At 41.1% G+C, this 19,594-nt stretch overlaps 1 protein-coding gene across 1 annotated transcript in view; it reads left to right on the plus strand.

Annotated features, from left to right (window-relative positions):
* The window catches only part of igsf21a (immunoglobin superfamily, member 21a), a gene marked incomplete at both ends in the record, with an annotated part of 166,536 nt that overhangs the window by 130,954 nt on the left and 15,988 nt on the right, over positions 1 to 19,594 (plus strand). The window contains 2 exons of the mRNA XM_079217800.1: positions 4,100 to 4,215; positions 17,564 to 18,041. Coding sequence (XP_079073926.1) covers positions 4,100 to 4,215; positions 17,564 to 18,041 — 594 coding nt within the window. The remainder of the gene's footprint in view (positions 1 to 4,099; positions 4,216 to 17,563; positions 18,042 to 19,594) is intronic.

A 19,594-nucleotide genomic window follows, 5' to 3' on the forward strand; every position in this document is an offset into this window, starting at 1 on the left:
ACACACACACACACACACACACACACACACACACACACACACACACACCTAATAAACCCCCAGAGACTTGGACTCGAGGCCAGGGTGCTGAGTACAAGGGGATGTTGTGAGTGTTTCTTGTGCGTCCAGCTGTCTCCAGAGCTCTAAATCCCTTAATTATGAGGCATGGGAAAGCAGTCTCACGGGAGCATTAAACATGCTCCTGTGCTGCACAAATCCATTTGCATCTTTTTCTTTTTTTTTTTTTCTCCTTTCTTATTTTTCTTTTTTTCCTTTTTGAAAGACTGCAGGTTGACGGTGCTTGAGGATACAGTGCATGAAGACGTAAACGAGAGGAAGAGAAAGAGATCATCATTGAAGTGCTACCAGTGACAAAAGAACGTAAATGCTATTTTAACACAACGGAGTGCAACTGAACTCTGAACATTGGAAAAAGAAGGAGTTGCTCATGGGAATACAGGCCTGATTTTTATTTTATTCATTCAGACATTTGCAGTGTCCTGCTTTTAAGTTTCTGGATCTGCATTCATATGATACAATGGAATGAAGCCATATATATATATATATATATATATATATATATATATATATATATATATATATATATATATATATATAATACACACAACAAGTTTGACAGGCCTAAGCGATGGTATTTCTTTTTTCTTTTGTTTTGAACCATATTGCGCAACACGTTTCAGGAAGTTCTTGATACAGCTTCATTACGACGCCTTTAGAAAGAGTTCCCTGAGCCCATGAGGTTGGCAAAACTACTTAACCTAAAGAGATAGATGTAATCCTTAAAGTAAAGTGAAAACATGGAGATCCCCAGAATTGGACATAGTGGGTTAAGCGACATGAAAGCCTTTCTTTTCGCTTAAGCATTAAACCAATATTATACACAGCCCACACCATTGCAATCAATTCTGAGGGAAATAACTTACACAGCAATCTGAATGCCAAGCACACAGAGCAGGAACTCTCACTGTGTAGTGTTCATTATGTAGAGATGCTGCGGAGAGGATTTTGAATTCTTTTTTTTTCATATCTGTTCTTGAATCTTTTGAGTTTTTAAAGAAACCTCCATGAGAGAGTCAAATATATTGACTTTTTTTTCTTCTTTTTCTAAACGTTTCAATGCTTTTCATGTTTTTCTACCCGAGACGTCTACAGATTGTTTAGCAAACTTAACTATCGTTCTGTTTTTTTTTTTGCATGAGCTCTATAACCTGCATCTGCATTATCATACTACACAGTCGTCCTGTCAAGAGGGACATTTAATTATTAATCTATTGTTTTTAAATGATTGCTATTCAGGCCTCAGCACCTCACACACCCCCTTTAAACACACCCGGCAGACAGCTTAAAACAAAGAAGTGCAGTAAAAAAAAAAAGAGGAAAATGTGCTCAACCTTTAACAAGTGGGCGAAGAGAGAGCTGCAATTAAATGAGGTATGAAAGGCTTAGACTCCATCATCCCAGACAACCATCTTAATCCTATACAGGGGTTGTTGTGTTGGCAAACAGCACGCTGTGCACAGCGGGTCCTGTTTTTAATCACGTCAAATATTTCACCGAGCTTTATTGCCGTCTGAGGCTGTGTCTCCCGTTAGGTGACCATCCACCGCACAGAAAGCTGGATCAATATATCTCTGCTTCTGAGCTGACTGGACCAGAAGGTTGTTTAGTGATTTTATTCTAACCAAACAAAGCATCTCCTTATTAGAGCTTTGAAGACGTACTAGTCAGGGGATTATCAATGTCTTATCAGTCAAGTGGAAACTTGTAAATTGACAATGTTTTTTAATCTAATAGAATTGAATTCCATGAGATTATCTTTGTCTGAATTAAATGTGCGTGGTGGTTTAGTGTGTTTAAAACTCCCTGCAGATTTCTGCAGAAGACTCTCCCGATCTCGTTGCGTTTACGGCCGCTGATGTTGTGAAAATGAATCATCATTTTTAACTACATAGTATCGCAGCACTCGGAGCACTTTGAAAGACCCAAAATTCACGACGGTACGGTATTTACTGGACTGCAGCAAGCTCTATTCCATAAAACAGCACCGCACTCTGGAGTATGATGCTGTTTTATGGAAACGAGCGATCAATATCATAAATATATAAAGTTGGATTGTTTTGGGCCTGATTATACGCTCTGCATACCGGAGCAACTTCACTGCGCTGGAGAGCACTTCACCACTTGACACTGCTTCTGTGTCGGCTACTCGGGAATGATTGGTCAGGAATAGACACCTCTGACAGTTTATCATATGCCAGGTTGAGGCAGGCTTGTCAGTGCGCTAATGGAGTGTTCGGAGGTTAATTTACTACCATATGAATCCCATCAATAAGCAATTAAGTGATGTGGAAACACGGACGCACCCCGACCAGCAAAGCAGCTAAATCCCCACCGGCCCCCACCTTAAATCAATTAATTTCCCTCCGCATGTCTGTTTTAAAAGCGCTTGATAGATTTAAGTGACACATGCAATCCCACCCCCCACGTGACCTTTTTCTTGTTGCCTCACCGTGTTCGCCTCAAAGCACGACTTGTAACCCCGGAAGAGACTCGTCTCTCAACTGGCGCGGTCCTCGACGGATTTCACATAAAGCCTCGTTCTAAAATAGAACATGGGCCAATTGAAGTATTGTACAAAAAAAAAGAAATCTGAAAAGGAAAATAAAGCGCAGCAGACGAGTCGATGCCTACGCATGATGCTGCATGAAAGGCCGCACAAAGGGGAAGGCATGTAGATGTGCAGAAAACACGAACAACTCTGCATCTCAAAGCCCTCTTCGGCTTGTGAAGAAGTGCCTTTGATACTCAGCGGTCCTCATCAAAATTCAAGAGATCCTCGTGCAGCTGGCCATCATCTGCTGCAGTGTCGTCACTTAAGAGCGCGCTTGTTGATATTTCCCAAGAACCAGCCACAATATGGTCTGTGGAGTATTTATATTCATGTATAAGCCGCCATGCACGGACTCTGGTAGGCCTGCATGTTGAACAGCTGATTTTCCGGGGGATGTGAGAGATTTCCATTCATTACCTCCTCCTCCACCCGGTGCTCCTCTGTAATGCTGTGAAGTCTTGCTCACGTGTTTTTTCCCTTTACACTGCCATGGCACACTAGCTGGAATCCCAAGCGAGATCCCGATGGAGGGATAGCGATATGATATGTATGAGATTTCCTACCTTATCGGCCTCATCCGACTCACATGAGCCCCGGGGAGTTCTGAATATATTGTCCCCCACCCATTCAGTTTCCATTTCAAGTGGAGATTCTCTCAGCAGGTCCTTGCGTTGGATGGATAAAGCAGGTCTCCAGATTTGTTTTTAAGTCTGCTTCAACTTTAACATCTGACCGGAGTTCGTTCGTGGGGATGAGTGGGGATGAGTCATTGTCCTGCAATCACAAGGTAGCCGGTTCAATCCCCAGTCTGCCCATGGTTCGCATGTGGAAGTGTCCTTGAGCAAGACACTGAACCCCCAGTTGCTTGGAGCAAATGTCATGTATGTATGTAATAAAGTTTAAGACACAGCAGCATTGCTCGCTCCTTCTCGGCAGTCAGTGTTGCCACCCACATTGTTGGAGCCAAATATTTTGTTTTGATTACAAATCATGCCATATCATTTATTTGAACGATCTAAAGACATTCCTTTGCCATATGATTGGATGTTATATTCATATTCTAAATAATGCTTTTTTTGGGGAGTTATTTATAATAAGGATCAGACCGAATCTCAGGTTTTATTTTCTTTATGTAGAACGGGACATCGGCACAGTCTTTGACCTAATGTTAGACTTATGATTTTGTAAAGTGAAAATAAATCCCAGAAATGATGGAAATGGAATCAGCGTCTCCAGAGTTATTATTTGACCCTTTAACGGCACAGAATAGGACAAGAACAAGGAACAGGCCACCGCCCACATGTTGAAGCCTACGCCATTTCATCACAAAACAACTCCTGGATTGCACCGAGCGAGCGAGAGCGGAATGTTTTCTAACGGTTTAAGAATATCCATTGCATTTTATTTTTTTGTCAATCAGATGTTTTGTCAAATTGATTCACAAAGCTTTCTTCCTGTCCTCCACAGCGCCTCCAAACAACATATCAGTGGTGGCAGAGAACACTCCGGCCCCATTCAGTCGATACCAAGCGCAGAATTTCACTCTGGTCTGCACTGCAAAAGGAGGGAAACCAGCCCCATCGGTGAGTAGCTGGGGATGAGACGCCTGGTGCTCGTCCACGAGGGACCTGCCTTCACAGCACACACATCCCTGTTGTTTACAGATGGAGAGAAATGGTGTTGCATGTTGCTGACAGGGGTGTTTTTTGTGTTCCTTTTTAGATATATCAGCACACAAACCACTCGGAATTATAATGTTTTTAGCATTGCATTGAAAATGCTCTGTAAACAGGAATTAAAAAAGTTGCACACGACCAGCACAATCCTTGATCTTGAGGCTTCCCACAGTCTTCCGTGGCATTTGCTGGAAGATTAAAGTGGATAAGAGCTCTTCGTGGATCACGCCACACATATAGACCGGATTTCATGAGAAGGCGTAGTTGCACATTTGAAGAACATTCTGCGTGTCATCATAATGCATTTTAGGCTTTTTTGCGTGTTACTAAACGCTGCACTGTTACTTTGAAAAGGCCGCAGTTGGTTAAGTTTTGTAAAAACATCATGGTTGAAATAAGAACATATACTAAGGAACCGTGAACGTTACATGAGTATACCACTGACGTATGAATTACCATAAAAGTCGGGTTACGCGCCGCTACTACGTTCGGGCAGTGTCCCCGTTAGCTCCCCGCTGTAGCCAGCTGGGGCTCCTGCTAGCGCTCCGTTACTTCCCCGCTAACTTCCGCTAGCTCTCCGCTAACTTCCGCTAGCTGCCCGAAAACCATCAAAGGTAGCGGGACCAGGCTCGACACCCGACTTGGGCAGAGGGGACGCGGGCAGTAGCAGCAACAGCGCTAGCTAGCGCTGTTTCTAGCCCGCTACAGTGGGGACACTGACCGGAGGTAGGAGAGACTTGTGACCCGACTTTTACGGTACACGTATTATCAAACCTATTCGTGTTTGCCAATTTAGTTCTGTCCATTGAGCTTGAAATGGAATCAATTTAATGAAATAGAAATGATCAAACAAAATTCAGTGTGAATTGTGACGTTGTGAAAAATTCACCTCATTCACGCAAGTTGACATTTCTCTTGCATTCAGACGAAGTTCCTGGAGGAGTCGGAGCTGTGTGCGCCTACGGATAATATTATGAACCCATACACCCTTTGATGTCCCGACGTTTGTGGAATCTCCACAATAAAAATATAAAAACTAATGGTTATTTCAATGGTGGATGCCGTAAATAGTAACTGTCTTTACGGAGATAAGCCACACCCCCGTTCCGGCGCGAATGACGCACATATTCATTTACTTTGCAATTAGTCCGGACTACATGGCGTAAAAAGACACACACAAATCAAGTACTCGAGCTAAATGACTTACACATTGTCGTGTCATTCATACGCCGCAAATGCCCAGCTGCATAAACACACATAGCGTATTCCTGCTGTCAGATTGCTGCCGTTGCATTCATTACATATTGATCACCAGCGCTAATTCAGTGGTGCAATGTAGTCATTAAAGAAAGGTATCAGATTGAGGAAACAGACACATTAGTGTTATTGATGGTCGCACTCAGGGTAATGAATCTAATCAGAGTGACATGATGGTAATGACTGCCGCCATACGCCCTCGTAGGTGTACATGCAGAAACACACCAATGTGCACATGCAAAGCGAACACACATTGCAAGCGAGTCACGCCTGCACTTTTTTTCTCTGAACTTTTTTGAAGTGCAAAACAAGGTCTTGCAAAAAAAAAAGCTCCCAGTGTGCTCGTGTGTTTGGTGGCATATGAGCTTACGGACGCTGTTTGAGAGCGGGTCGCTCGCTGTTTGTTCCCACTGGGTCATTAATCATCGTCCATGGGTGTATGGTAATGGACTCCAGACCCTGAGCATACCCATCTCCTGCAATTATGAGCCCGGTGAGAGGTGAACACAAGGTGAATATGATTTCCGCCTCTCAGGTACTTCCTGGCTGATGGTGTGATGAGCGAAAGTCTCCCCCCGTTGTGATTTCACAGGGAGCCTTAAGCCATTAAACCTCAGCATCGCCGGATCCTCTTTCCAGCGCTTAATGGAGAAACAGAGACCCTGAAAGGTTTTCAGCTGGTCAGTAAGCCCGGACCGCCTCCGTGTCAGCGGCTATGTCACATAGCAGGCAATTACTCGGCAAGCAAATGATCCAAGGCACTGACTTGAGATAAAAATAAATCTACATTCACCACTGTTTGTGTGAGATATATTGAAAGGTTTTGATATTGACTCAAAATGCAAAGAAGCTTTGTGCTGCAAAGACATTTCATGGTATTAAATCCAGCAGCCGTATTCTAAATGTTACGTATCAATACAATCGAAAACAACAATCTGTTTCATGAACCAAACCATAATTAAAATAATTCAATGAATCAACATTTCCTCTCATTCTTCCAAAACAATGCACATATTACAGATGTGGGGAAGTTTGAGCTTTGAAGTATGATTATACTTTGATCGAGGTTTTGATTTTGATTAGACGTTGGTTCAATGATAATTTACAGAACTAGGTTTAAAAAAGTATATTCAGAGTCAAGATTAAGCAGAACTTTACTCTGTTTAGTAAATCCAAGTTTAAAACAAAACTAAATGGAGTTTAATGCATATTTGGCTGCAGCTTCATACAACTCAATTGGGTTGAGTCTGCTCTTAACTTACTGGATCCAACTTGAAACTGGAGTTTAAAGTTTTGCTGCAACAGAATTAACGGTTAATAGTAAAAACTAAACAGACTTTTAAAGAAAGGTTTCGATTAAATCTTTCTTAATTTTAGGCTAGTTTGGTGCAACACGACTTTAAGTACAGCCGGTTTAATAATGAATCCTTGTTGGTGCAACCCAGCCCAAGTATCACAAAAAGCTGATTATTTGCAGGTAGAAGCAAAGTCAAGTGAGATTGATTTGGTGGTTGAATGGTTTGAATGGTGCATCGCATAAGTTGAGAATTGTTTTGTAATGGAGCAGGATGTGTGAAATGGATTAGGCCTTCAAGTACTATAGTAAGCACTAAATATAACTCAATACATTTCAGTATTAGAACGTGACATATGCTGTATCTTAACATATGTATATCAATCTGAGGCCGTTAAGCGTGAATGATTGTTGACACACAGCTTGCAGAGTCAGTAAAAGAGACAGTAATGGACAAAAAACATGAAATTAATTAAAAATAATGAGCTTTATGGGTTGCCATTGGGTCAGACACATAAGAAACTAATATGTTGAACCTTCATGCCTCTAAATAATTCAGTCCAGCAGCCAGACAAAACCATTTAAAAACTAAATGGGTTCATTGGAGCTCCTGGACAGTAATCTAAAGGGATCCAATATCATCCTAAAAACAACTAGACATGTCTTACATCTTCAGGTTGGCTCTTTTTTTATTTTTACTTTACCTTTTTGGAGAAAAAAATCTATTTTACCAGAGAAACAGCAACATCACCGCAGGTGTTCTCAGTTATTCGGTTTGAAGTCGGGCAAAAGTCACCAAACTTTTTAAGACGGTGCAAGTTGCTCAACTCTGGCAGATGAAACACAACTAACGGGTAATGGATGTTAGTTTGTACTCTCCCTCACAAGAGACGAGGTTTAATTCACCAACAAGTGAAAACACTATTGGCGAATATAGGTTCCTAGTGCTCTCTCAGTATGGACGTGATTTGCTTGCATTTATTCATCATATGAGCCAGAAAATTACAGGAGCCTGGATGAAAATGTATTTCAAGTTCACAAATTAGCCTTATTATACTGTATCCTATAGGCCAGTGGTTCTCAAATGGGCGTATGTGAAGGCACTCCAAGGGGGTACTTGAGATTTGTTTGTGTGTGCATGTATATATATTTAAAATGAGCATCCATTAAGAAATATATAAAATAGCTATTTAATAAGTTAATGAACTGGATTATATATATTCTATATTAAATCAGACACTGATGGCATAGCGCTGTGTATTATTATTTTTTTTTTTTTACCAAAAATGCTTTGTCTTTCACTGAAAAAAGGTTGAGGTCACTGCTATAGGCTAACAGACAAAGTGTTTGAAACACTGGAATGATGCAATTTATTAAGAGAAGTCTGCAAAAGACCAGGAAAATTAAGAAAGAAAACACTGAACATGAGACGTTACGTTGCTCCTGTGGGGAGTTGATCACGGCCCGTCAAAGTTGCCTTGTACTTTTGGTCGAAAACCAAAATCCAGCAAAAGAAACTCTGACATTTTTCATGGGTAGAGATTTCAGAAGTACAGTCTCAATAGGCTCCTCAGTTCTACAAACTTTTCTCCTCTTTAATCTCCGTTGAGATCACATACTGTGGTCCTTAGTCAGTAGCAATAGCAAAAGGAAATATTAATTTGTGTGGGGAAAGTGTTGAGTCCTTTGAAAAGTGGAACTTGCATTCATATTTATGTTTGGTATATGCTCTGTACTTGGTTATCTAAAATGTGACTGTTGTATCATAGAGGGTTAGCTCTGGAGCAAACTGTTGTTAAATATTGCCAAAGGATTTGTCAGAATCATAGCGGTTATGAAATAATCAAAGCTACGCTCATAGCTACTGTCAAAGTTAATAATGGGTTGCAAAAAGGGCAATTACGATGTAATGTGAAGTTATTGTTAATCATAACGTATTGCAATTGACATGATCCCCATTACGTTGTTAGAACGAGCACAAATATCACATTTAAACTGTGGCCATTTGTTCCGTGCACGCTGTTGTCCACGGCCGTGCAGCATAACTAAACCTCATTACGAGGTTTGCAAGTATTTGCTTGGATGTTGCTGCTTTGTCCCAGTTGTGTGACTGCAACTTCAAACGGCTCCCTTCTGCTTTTTGATGAAACTCATTTAGTCTTTGTCGGTGCCGCTGCCCTGCGGCTCGTTGCGAAATGAGCTGTTGTCAGCTCTATTTTCAATGTCATAGCATTGCAAGCGCGGTCTCAGTAGTCGCTCACAACTTATAATAAAATAAGTTGGCCTTATTTACTGAGCCAGCACAACAGGAACAATCTGTAGTGTTACTTTATATTTTAAAATCACCTTAAGTACATTTCTATCTAGTTTTTGAGAGAAAACCATGAATGCATTCCTTAATGCACTGCATATAAAGAGTGTCCTTCATGTAGCATGTGAACATGGATTTGGTATCAACAAATGATGTACCTGCTGTATCTTTAACCCTACAGCTTGTATTTGTATGACATATCACGATTTACAAGAAATACTGATTGAACGGGATACAGATTTTTTTCTTAACCTGCATTAACTGCAATAGCTTTTGGGGCCATTTCAGGGCAGCAAAGACAAGTTGTAAACACAGCATTGGCATATCACCTTTTTAAATGGAAAAACATCCAAATGGTCAAACACCTTGACACAGTAAGGTAAAATAAGTCAACACACGGGCCTCAAACAGTGGTCTTTGCATACTTTCTTGTTCTTTACACGTCGTCAGCTTGAAGTTAGAGTTAGTGAAAGCCCGGTGATTTGCACACAGGTGCTAAAGGTTACCTCTCTGTGTGTTGGCATCAAACGCAGAGGGCCACTGACCAGCATCCGTATGTGACGAGTTGGAAGTGTTTGGGGATTTCTAACAGAGGCATGATTGATAATCACTTTATTCCGTGCGGTGACACTGTCTGACACTTGGTGCTGAACACAGTGTTTGTGTTTTGGAGCTGAAAACAACAATGAGCTTAAACTCAGGAAGGTCTGAAGAGAAGGGATGTTGGTGTTGCAGACTTGGTGACACAAAAGTAAAAAAAACAAAACACCATTAGATGTATCGACTTTTGAAGCTGCTAGCTTGCTACTCTCATTGGTTTTTTAGTTGGATAATAATGAATTTTTCAAAATATAGCTTACTCTTGATGTTTTCTCAAGAATACCAACTTTGTGAATTTGGTCATTTTAATATAAGTTTACCTACATCTTTCATTCCCAGGAATTAAAAAATATGTTTTTTTCCTGCTGCAAGAATACAGCCAAACGGGGTCCTCTCATTGCAAGCAATGTTAAAAAAAAGGCTTCTGTTAATATAAGGTGAGGAGAGAAATGGGTAAGGAGGACAAAAGCAGCTGATTATACTGCAGATCAGCAAGAATCCCTTCATGTAATTAAAAACAAGTGGTGAAGCTGCTCAGTGTTTGTGAAGCAAATGTTATTTTTATCTTCAGGTTTTCACATACTGATATTTATATTTATTTTTATCTGTCGTACTTTGATTTTTCATGAATAGATACTGATGAATTAACAGATTTATAAAAAAAAAAGAGCAACATCAAAATTGTGTGTGTGTGTATGTGTTCATGCTACATAATGAGGACCCAAACAAGTGTTTACCTAACAGAGTGAGGACATTTTTGGAAAGTGAGGACATTCTCACCTTCAAAAGCCTGTTTGAGAGTTCAAACTTGTTTTTTACAATGCAGGTCAGATTTAGGGTAAGAGTTGGAATTAGGTATTTTGTTAAAGGCTGAGGTCCGATTAAGGGGAGGGTCCTCACACATACAGAAAGACAGGGGTTGTGTGTGTGTGTGTGTGTGTGTGTGTGTGTGTGGGGGGGGGGGAATAAGAACCTGAAATGTTTTTTACTACTTTGAATGCAACACTTTCTTTCAACCTGTTTTGATAAATTAAGTTGAGCCCATCATAAAGAAAAAGTATATTCCCTATTTGTAAAAGGACGCTTATCCAGGCAACGTTCTTATCAGGACTGGATTATGGAGACATTTTATACAGGCAACGTTTCAGCTGCGACTCTGACCCCTAGGATGCTGTTTATCATTCTGCACTAGGATTTATTACTGCAGATAATTATAATACTCATCATTGTGAGCTGTGTGCTGAGGTCTCTCTCTCTCTCTCTCTCTCTCTCTCTCTCTCTCTCTCTCTCTCTCTCTCTCTCTCTCTCTCTCTCTCTCTGTAAAGGTCAGCCATCAGCCATTTTCATTTTTTATCTTCCTCTCATCTGATCATTCAAATACACAAATATGTTCACAGCGACATGGCCATCTGGAACGACGCTTAGTGGCGAGTGAGAGTGGTGTGAAAACGGTTGGCAAACACTGCTTTGTTTCATGTATGTATTATAATAACGGCTTGTATATTGGCAGTCCTAGATCTCCTAGTTTCCCTTTTTGAATGACAAATGCAGAGTGCTGCCCCCTGCTGGTAGGGAGTGCTTTTTCCTCTCACGCACGTAGTTGGCTGTAGTCTTTGAGGTGTGTTCAAATGCAACGTTTTGGCCCAGACATGGGCGACGGAAAGGAACTTTAGGTGTGATAAACACTGGGTTTTATTTATTCATGAGGCCCTGACTGTTGTGTTTATTTACCTGCTTGCATTACTGCTTTGTTCTCTTTATATCGAACACGTTCAAATGACTGGATAATGTTCCAGGTGCCGGCTGGTTTTTACTGAGCTTAGAGAATCCAGTTTATCTCTTCGTGCACCTGCAACATGGAATAACAATCTAAAAGCTTACCTCACTTAAAAGGGCAATTTACATTTTTAATTATACCTGATTTCTCTTCAAGTTGTTCGCGTCTAAGCTGATTTATTTTCCTTAAATTTTAATGACTTTATTTATTATTATAGCCTTGTATTGGTGTTTTTCGCTGTGCCTAGGATCTTTTGTTTGTTTGTACTCTGCCATATTATAAATGAGGTCTCTATCTAAATAGGAGTGTTTTAAAACATTTTTAACACCCCTCGCCCCTTTTTAACTTTAAATGATATCATTTAAAGTGATATAATTGGTATTGTATCACTTTAAATTATTCAAATAGCCCTTGTGGTTGAGTAGTTAACCCAGTTTTAGTATGGATATGACCACCTTTTCATTTTCGGGAAATAAAAAAGGGCTTGGTTTTCAAAAGGTTATTAAGTTCCACCAACACTGCCACTGCTGCATGCCACTAATATTGAATGCAGTATTAGAAGGCTCCCACTTTACCTTCTTTTGGCTCAATTTGTGCTTTTTATTGGTTCTTCAAATTGAAACACCCAAAATGCCAAATCGTCCTCGTGCCGATTTGAGACAGCTGAATATAATAGACTGCATGTGGTAAAAGTGTCTGCTATTATGCTTCAAGATCTGTCGCCACTGAAGCGAGCTGGTGACATATCGATAATAGCTTCCCAGTGCCACTCATTAGAACATCCTCGGCGCACAAGCAAGCACTGATTGAAAAGAAGAAGATAATGACAGTTAATAACAAGAAGGAAAGCTGATTATGTCATGGCCAGCATCCTTCTCACTCCTCTTTCTCTCACTGGTTCTCTTGCTTTCTGCACTCTCGCTGAATCATTCTGTCAGCGCGCAAATAACCGCTTCGTCCTTTTTTTGACAACGCTGTGATTAATCGCAGCAACATAAAGGTGTATATGGACCGATGCATGATTGTTCAATTTTCAATGGGGTTCGGATTTGAGATGTTGATGAGTTGGGGGCGGCTTGGCAGTGTGCAGAGTGCAGGTGCTTTCATCACTGCCTATTCACAGAAGAAGAAAAAAGAAAAACGCAAAACCCTCCTCATGCCATTCCGGCTTAATTTCACCACTGCTGTGGTATTGTGTATGGGCTACTGCTTAGAATTACATCTTGCTTTTTCTCTGTGCAAATTCAATCCAGAATGAAGTAAGTGGTTTGTGTCTGGTTTCATTGTCTTCACATATTGGACTATGAAGTATTTGGGGATTTATAACAGAGGCATGATTGATAATCACTTTATTCCGTGCGGTGAGACTGTCTTTAAGAGAACAATACAACAGCAATGCCAAAAACTTACATGAGAGCAGGCACTTCTTTCCAAGTCCCACAGCAGAAACATGTATTAACTAACAAGAACATGTGCTTATTTAAGACGATGAAGGCATTTTGCACATTCTACAGTACAGTTCACGATTTCCTGGGAGGACATGTTGGGAAATTTTAAGATTCAAATGTATTCCAAACCATCTTTAAAGGGAAAAAAGTGTTGTGTTCAATGGCATCTTTACTTTATCGTACAACATAAAAAGATGCAATAGATGCCGAATAACCACCAAATTAATAATAATTACCAAAAGGTAACTCTCCTAAAGCAGAGCAAATGCTACGACTTTTTGTGAGAGACATCCTCGGTCTTATTTTGGCAGTTTTATAATAACGTGTGGAAATTAATCAGTGTTTGCTCTCCCATTTGAATGGCCCTGAAAGAAGTGACGCATTCTCTGTTATCTCTGCCTGTCAAAGGAGGAAATGTGGGAAATGAGATTTTAGCAACACAGACTTAAGTTTACAGCGATGACAGATGTCTCCTTAATTGTACTGACTTGACTTGAAGATGAATTGTGGATGGATTCACGTTAATATTTGCTAAGATGCAGGGTCCTGGTGGCTTAATCTGTTCGGACAAACTGCATGTCGTCCGGCCAAGGACGAGCGACCTTTTGTCACACGTCTCTCTCTCTCTCCCTTCTGTCTCATCTGGCTGCTGTAAGCTGTTCATTACATTTAGAAACACTTAAAACTCATTTAAACCGCAAGATCCTGGCCTCGGAGGCCTGCATTCAGGATGCTTTCGGGCGTTCATTGAATGCCTTCTCACAAGTTGGTATTTTTGTGTCTGATATAGTATAATAGTACAGTAAAAGTGTTCACATTCTGAACGTCTAAGACCTATTTACGCCGTCTTTTGATCAACGTGGCACAAAACACCAATTGGTTTGAAGATGATGATGGTTTGTTCAGTTGTAGGTTGAGAGATGATATTGGTTACGCCTGGTATAGTAGTTTTCATACACGCTTGGCGTCCAGGAGAAGTTTCAGTTGGTTGCAATCTGCAACCTCACCTCTAGATGTCGCCAAAACCTACACAGTAGACCTAAATTCAACACAATTCCCTTTTATCTTTACAGTAGTTGCAGCCTACAAACAGTGTAAAAATATGCAATGTGAAAAGGGAAAAAACATGTTTAACACTGAAAAAAAAAATGTCAAAGTGCGAGAGTGGTCATGAATCATAATTAATGCAGACTGGAAGACGCTTGAAAGGATATTCACTGAACAATATTGCAAATAGTCACTCGACCACTCTAACTTCTTTATACGTCTATTCACGGCTGTTTTTGTATTTCCATATGTGATCGTCTTCCTGGTAATATAAGGTGAGGTGACAAAGGAACAGAACTGCAAGACACTGACACAGAAATAGCACTTCTCTCCCTGCAGCGACATCTCTGTTATCCCATTCATTCATGTCGCTGATGAAACATTAATTGATTCCCTTTCGTATACCTCAAGCAGACAGGTGACAAAGAAATATATGTATTCATGGCGGGATGAATAGGTAAACTGATGCTTGATATTTTGCTCGAGGTAACGCCTCAACAAAGGTGCTTCTCCTGTTGTTGAGGAGCTGTACCACATTCCTTTTATTCGTATAAATTAACTTCTCTGTCAATGTTTATAGAAACAAATCATTTATCTGGGTTTACAGATTTAATTCCTTGTTATACCAATCCACAGCCAGCCAGGTGCTATTGTGTACCCACACCATTTTGTCCGACAAAAGCAACAGAGCAGGTGCACGGAGCGTTCTAATCCACGTTGCACTCCCTCCACCTGCTGTGATAATTAATGAGCTGTTTTAATACGCAGTGAAAGGGCTTCTTCTCTTTGTGAGTTGTCGATAGCTGTAGGAGTTAGCAGCAGACGCAATGGGGTCATTGTGGATCTGAGGTTGATGCATCCACTTCCCATTGCGCTATTGGATTTCAAGCCCTGACTCTACGGAGCACCTTTGGTAAACACAGATAAAGGGTGGTGGGTATTGAATGCTCCCACAGTGGAGAAATTAAACAGAGGGAAATCTAATAATCTGTAGAACTTCATGCGTAAATTAGCTTTATATGCTATGCTGGGCTACAATCGACACACTCGCATTGATTCACACATTTAGGAGTTTGCCACCAAAGGTTCACGAGTATGTGCCGAAGATGCAGAAAACAAATGCCGTCTGTGGAGAACATTAATATGTCAAGTCGTTGGCTTCTTGATGGAAAAGACGTAAAGTGTGAGCTCAAATTATTTTTTCTTACCGATGGGCATGTTTCTCGAGAAGTGGAAGCAAATAAGAATACAACCTGCACTGTTTGTGCCCCTTAGCTACTTTGAAATGAACATTTATGAGGAGCGGAGAGTAATAACTGTGTGTGTGTGTGTGTGTGTGTGCAGTAAACTTTAGTAACACTTACCCTTTCGAGAAGCTTTTTATTTGTTGGTCCTTATAACAAGATATTGTGTGTTCTGATTAAAAACTAGGGTTGCACTTGTAGGTGAAGTCATTAGTCATCTTTAACAATAGGTTGCATTGATGTGAGATTTCTGATTATTTTTTTTTTTTTTACAATGACTATTTATTATCAGACTTTAAATGGAAAAAGGAAAAAAATCCACTTCAAGTCCTCAAACATTGCTTTTTCTCAAATTAAATTACTAATTTAAATGAATGAACATCTATTGAAATGATTAAAAACTGCTGTGCAGTCACAGTTAACTGACTAATTGTTTTAGAGTTACCTTTATAGTTACCTTGTTTGAACCTTTGTATTGAAAGTGCTGTGCAGGTAGATGGGGCCATTGAGTAAATGCATGGCTCATTGGCCGGAGCAGCAGGTTGTTGCAAGACGAGTAGTTACATTTCTTTTACTTTGTTATCCATGTTACTGACAACAAGCAGTACTGCAGAACGCTATTGAGCAAGGTCACTGAGCCCATTGTGGATGTGTACCAGCCTGCTGTGATGGCAAGCATTAGAAAGTTTTATTAGAGTTGGCTATAAATACTATGATACAACCCGGCAGCACAACACAGCTTGTAATATAATGATGTGGCATCTGTCTTTGTGGAGATAACCTCAGCAACGAGCGGGGGGCACAGACAGGCCCCATTCATCAGTGCTTTCAAAAATACTTGCTAAAAAAAAGGTTACACTAAATGAAACTTACAATACTTTTATGGTATTAACCAGGCCTTGTTCATTTGTTCGTAAATTCTGAATTTATTTCAGTGCAATTTAAAGTGCTGTGTTCTCCTGTGTCCTTAAATTTGACAAGGAAAAACATATTTATTTGCCACTCGAAAGATATTTTTCATAGAAAGGGCCACATAGTACAGTGTGTTTTGCAGTCCAAGGATTACATATTCTCTGACTTCTTTGAATGTGAGAGTATAATTTGGAGTTTTTCCTCAGGAGCGTGGTTTTATCCTCACTTGTTTACACTCATTACTGCTGTTTGCTCACTCGAGGCATCGGCCCTAGAGGTGGCACCATATTGATGCTTCAACCAATATCTTCACAAAAAAACCTCAAACAATGCAGTGGAATGCAGATTGCTCAATAATAACGCTTTGATCTTTGGCAAATTGAATTCAAAAAGACCAAAGGTCCTTCAATAGAGCTGCAGATTAAATCTTCTCCTCTTCAACGACAACAGAAATCTGTTTTGCAAAACAGCAACACGTCGGGCGGTGACTACACAAACCTTATTTCAATGCAAATGTCTAGAGGTTATGTGGTGAAATGGGAGTATGCATTTCCTGTCGGGGGATTAGGCACCCAGAGATGTAAATGACATGGTGAGGAAACGCAGCACAAACACATGCTGCTACAGGCCCAACACAGCAGATGAGCCAATTCTAAAACCACGAATCAGCACTTCTAAATCAGAATGGGGGGCAAAACAAATTGTAATGTGAAAGATGTCCCTCGTGGAGACGAAACTGACGAAGAATATCATCCCATTGTGCAGATTACGGAGCATATTTTGTGTATTTCATGCTTATTGTTTATGCATCTGCGTCAGCTACAGCCAAGTCTTTTTTTTTCGTCTCTCAATCCGCCCAGTCCATTTGGGAATTTCTTTAAATGCAGAAACTGATTTATGATTTTGGAGGTCAAAGATCAATGCCAATGTGACTTTTTGTTTGACCCATTGTCTTGCCTATAATTCAGGAACATTGAGCAAATTGTATTCAAATTTAGCACAAACGTCCACCTGGACTCGAGTATAAACTGATCATTTTGGAGGGCAAAAGTCAAGGTCACCGAGACTTCACGTCTGTCCCATTCTCATGAAATATGGGGAAAGCCTTTAAATTTGTTTGACTCAAGGTTGAATTTATTAGATCTTGGTGGTCAAATGTCACTGATAGCTATATATTCCTCAAGAAGTCAGATGCTGATTGTGCCATTTTTTTAACTTAGGTGTCCAGAAACCAGACTTCAAGTGAATGCCAATGTTTCTCTTTGTCTGCTGGATGTGCAAATAGGAAACTGTTTGCCCACACTTTCTTGTTCCTCTTCTCCGTCTACTCCTCACTCTAATTCAATCCTCCCTGCTCGGTCATAGGTGTACTTCAAGCGTGACGGCGAGCTGATAGAGGTGATCTCCTACACTCAATCCTCCGGTGAGCAGGGCGGCGGCGCGGCGGGCGTGAGAGGAGCCCGGCCGCTCATCAGCCGGGACCTGGATGACACCAAGCTGCAGCGCTCCCTCTCCCTCCTGGACCCCGAGGGCCGTGTCCCCCGGCTGTACACGGAGAGCCCCCAGCGCGTCCACACCCAGGGCCAGCAGTCCCACGAGCCCAGCCCTGCGACCGAGGTCATCCCGGAGACGGTGGTGAGCCGGGAGTTCCCCCGCTGGGTGCACAGCACGGACCCGCTCTACTACTTCAGCCACACTAACATCCCCCAGAGCGACGGCTCTGTGGTGGTGCAGGCCCGACTCACCTGGACCCTCAATCCTCAGCTGGATAACGACGCCCTTTTCAGCTGCGAGGTCAAGCACCCGGCCCTCTCCATGCCCATGCAGACAGAGGTCACCCTAGGTGGGTAGCATCCAAAGCGGCTAACGTGTTTTTTTGCATGCTATGCTAATTCCTCCACCACCTTTTCCGCATTTATCCTCTATTCCTCCACCCTGTTCTCATTCTTTCTCCCTGTCTCCTCGGATCCCCGACCGGGCCCCTCTTTACGTGTCCCCTTGCAAATGTTCCCAGAACAACACTGATTTTCATTCGACGGCGCTTAATTGTGTTACAGCTGAGCAGATTGCGAGTTTAGCTTCGAATGCAAAACTCCAAGTGACTGACAGGGCAATTCATCGAGCTGTCTGTTGCCTGATTGAGTTAACTCAGTGCCATTATTGAAAAAGTCGGCCTGAATTAGAGACGTCAATGAGAATCTCGACACACTGACCAATGTTATATCGTTAGAAAGACGATCTCGGAGATGTTGTCCTTCTTCGACGAGCAAACTCCCCTTAAGCTCTTCAGCGCATTTTATTTTTTGAGCCTCTTAGTTTCATCACTTTAATTCAGGGACAGAAACACTACAGCAGAGGGATTATTTTTTTAGTCCATCTGCAAAACTATCAAAGCAGAAGACTCAGCGATGCAGGCGCTGCATTCTGAAAACAGGAGTCATACTTTAAGGTAAAAGTGAGCATCATGTTTTGATAGTGTGTGATCTGAGAGTAAGACACACACACACAAACGCACACACAATCTTTATTTTTTGTAATCTAAAAACAAAGATGGCTTCCAGCGCATCCAATTAACAGTTCAAAGGCAGTACGTTGGCATCGTCCTCCTGGAGACAAACCACACAATCCTGACATCATGATAAACAGAGACATTATCTTCCACGAGATGCTAGCGCCGGTTAAAGGCGGAGGGGGAGTCTGAACGAGGAGACTGCGGCTGGCACATATTTGCTTGCCGCCCTGTGCATCGCTGTCGGTGTTTTTATCTCACATCACCACCTTTCATCTAATTAAAAGTACCCCTCTTGCTATGCTGGTGAGCAGCCGCGGTCACTCTGAGCCGACGTATAGGAACTGTCATTATCGTCTCCGAGTGGAAAGTCTTTAATGGGTTTTTAGAAATGTCAAGCAGGGGTTTGAAATCTCCAGTAAACAAGGCTCGCCACATTTTGGGGTTCGTTGTTATAAAGGAAGACTTGACAGAAATGGTCCGAAGCACAATCAGTGCATTTGATTGATGTAAGTCAATACTACACGGTAAAAGCCACTCAACTAGTTTGTTCCAAGAAGCAGCTTAATATAGAAGCCCATTTCCCTTGAGTAAAAGAAAAAAATATGATTATGACAAAAAAAGTGGAAATTATGAGATAGAAAGTCGAAATTATGAGTTAAGAAAGTAGAAATTATGAGATAGAAAATCAAAATTTTCTATCTCATAATTTCTACTGTCTATCTCTTTCTCCCTGTTATCTGGTGAAAAGCCAGCATCATAATTCTCAAAGTTTCGACTTTCTATCTCATAATTATGACTTTCTATCTCATCATTTTGACTTTCTATCTCATAATTATGACCATCTCATATTTTATTTCTTTTAGTGCTGGAAATGGGCTTCCATA

This window comes from Taurulus bubalis (genome assembly GCF_910589615.1).
Source record: "Taurulus bubalis genome assembly, chromosome: 5".
Taxonomy (NCBI): Eukaryota; Metazoa; Chordata; class Actinopteri; order Perciformes; family Cottidae; genus Taurulus; species Taurulus bubalis.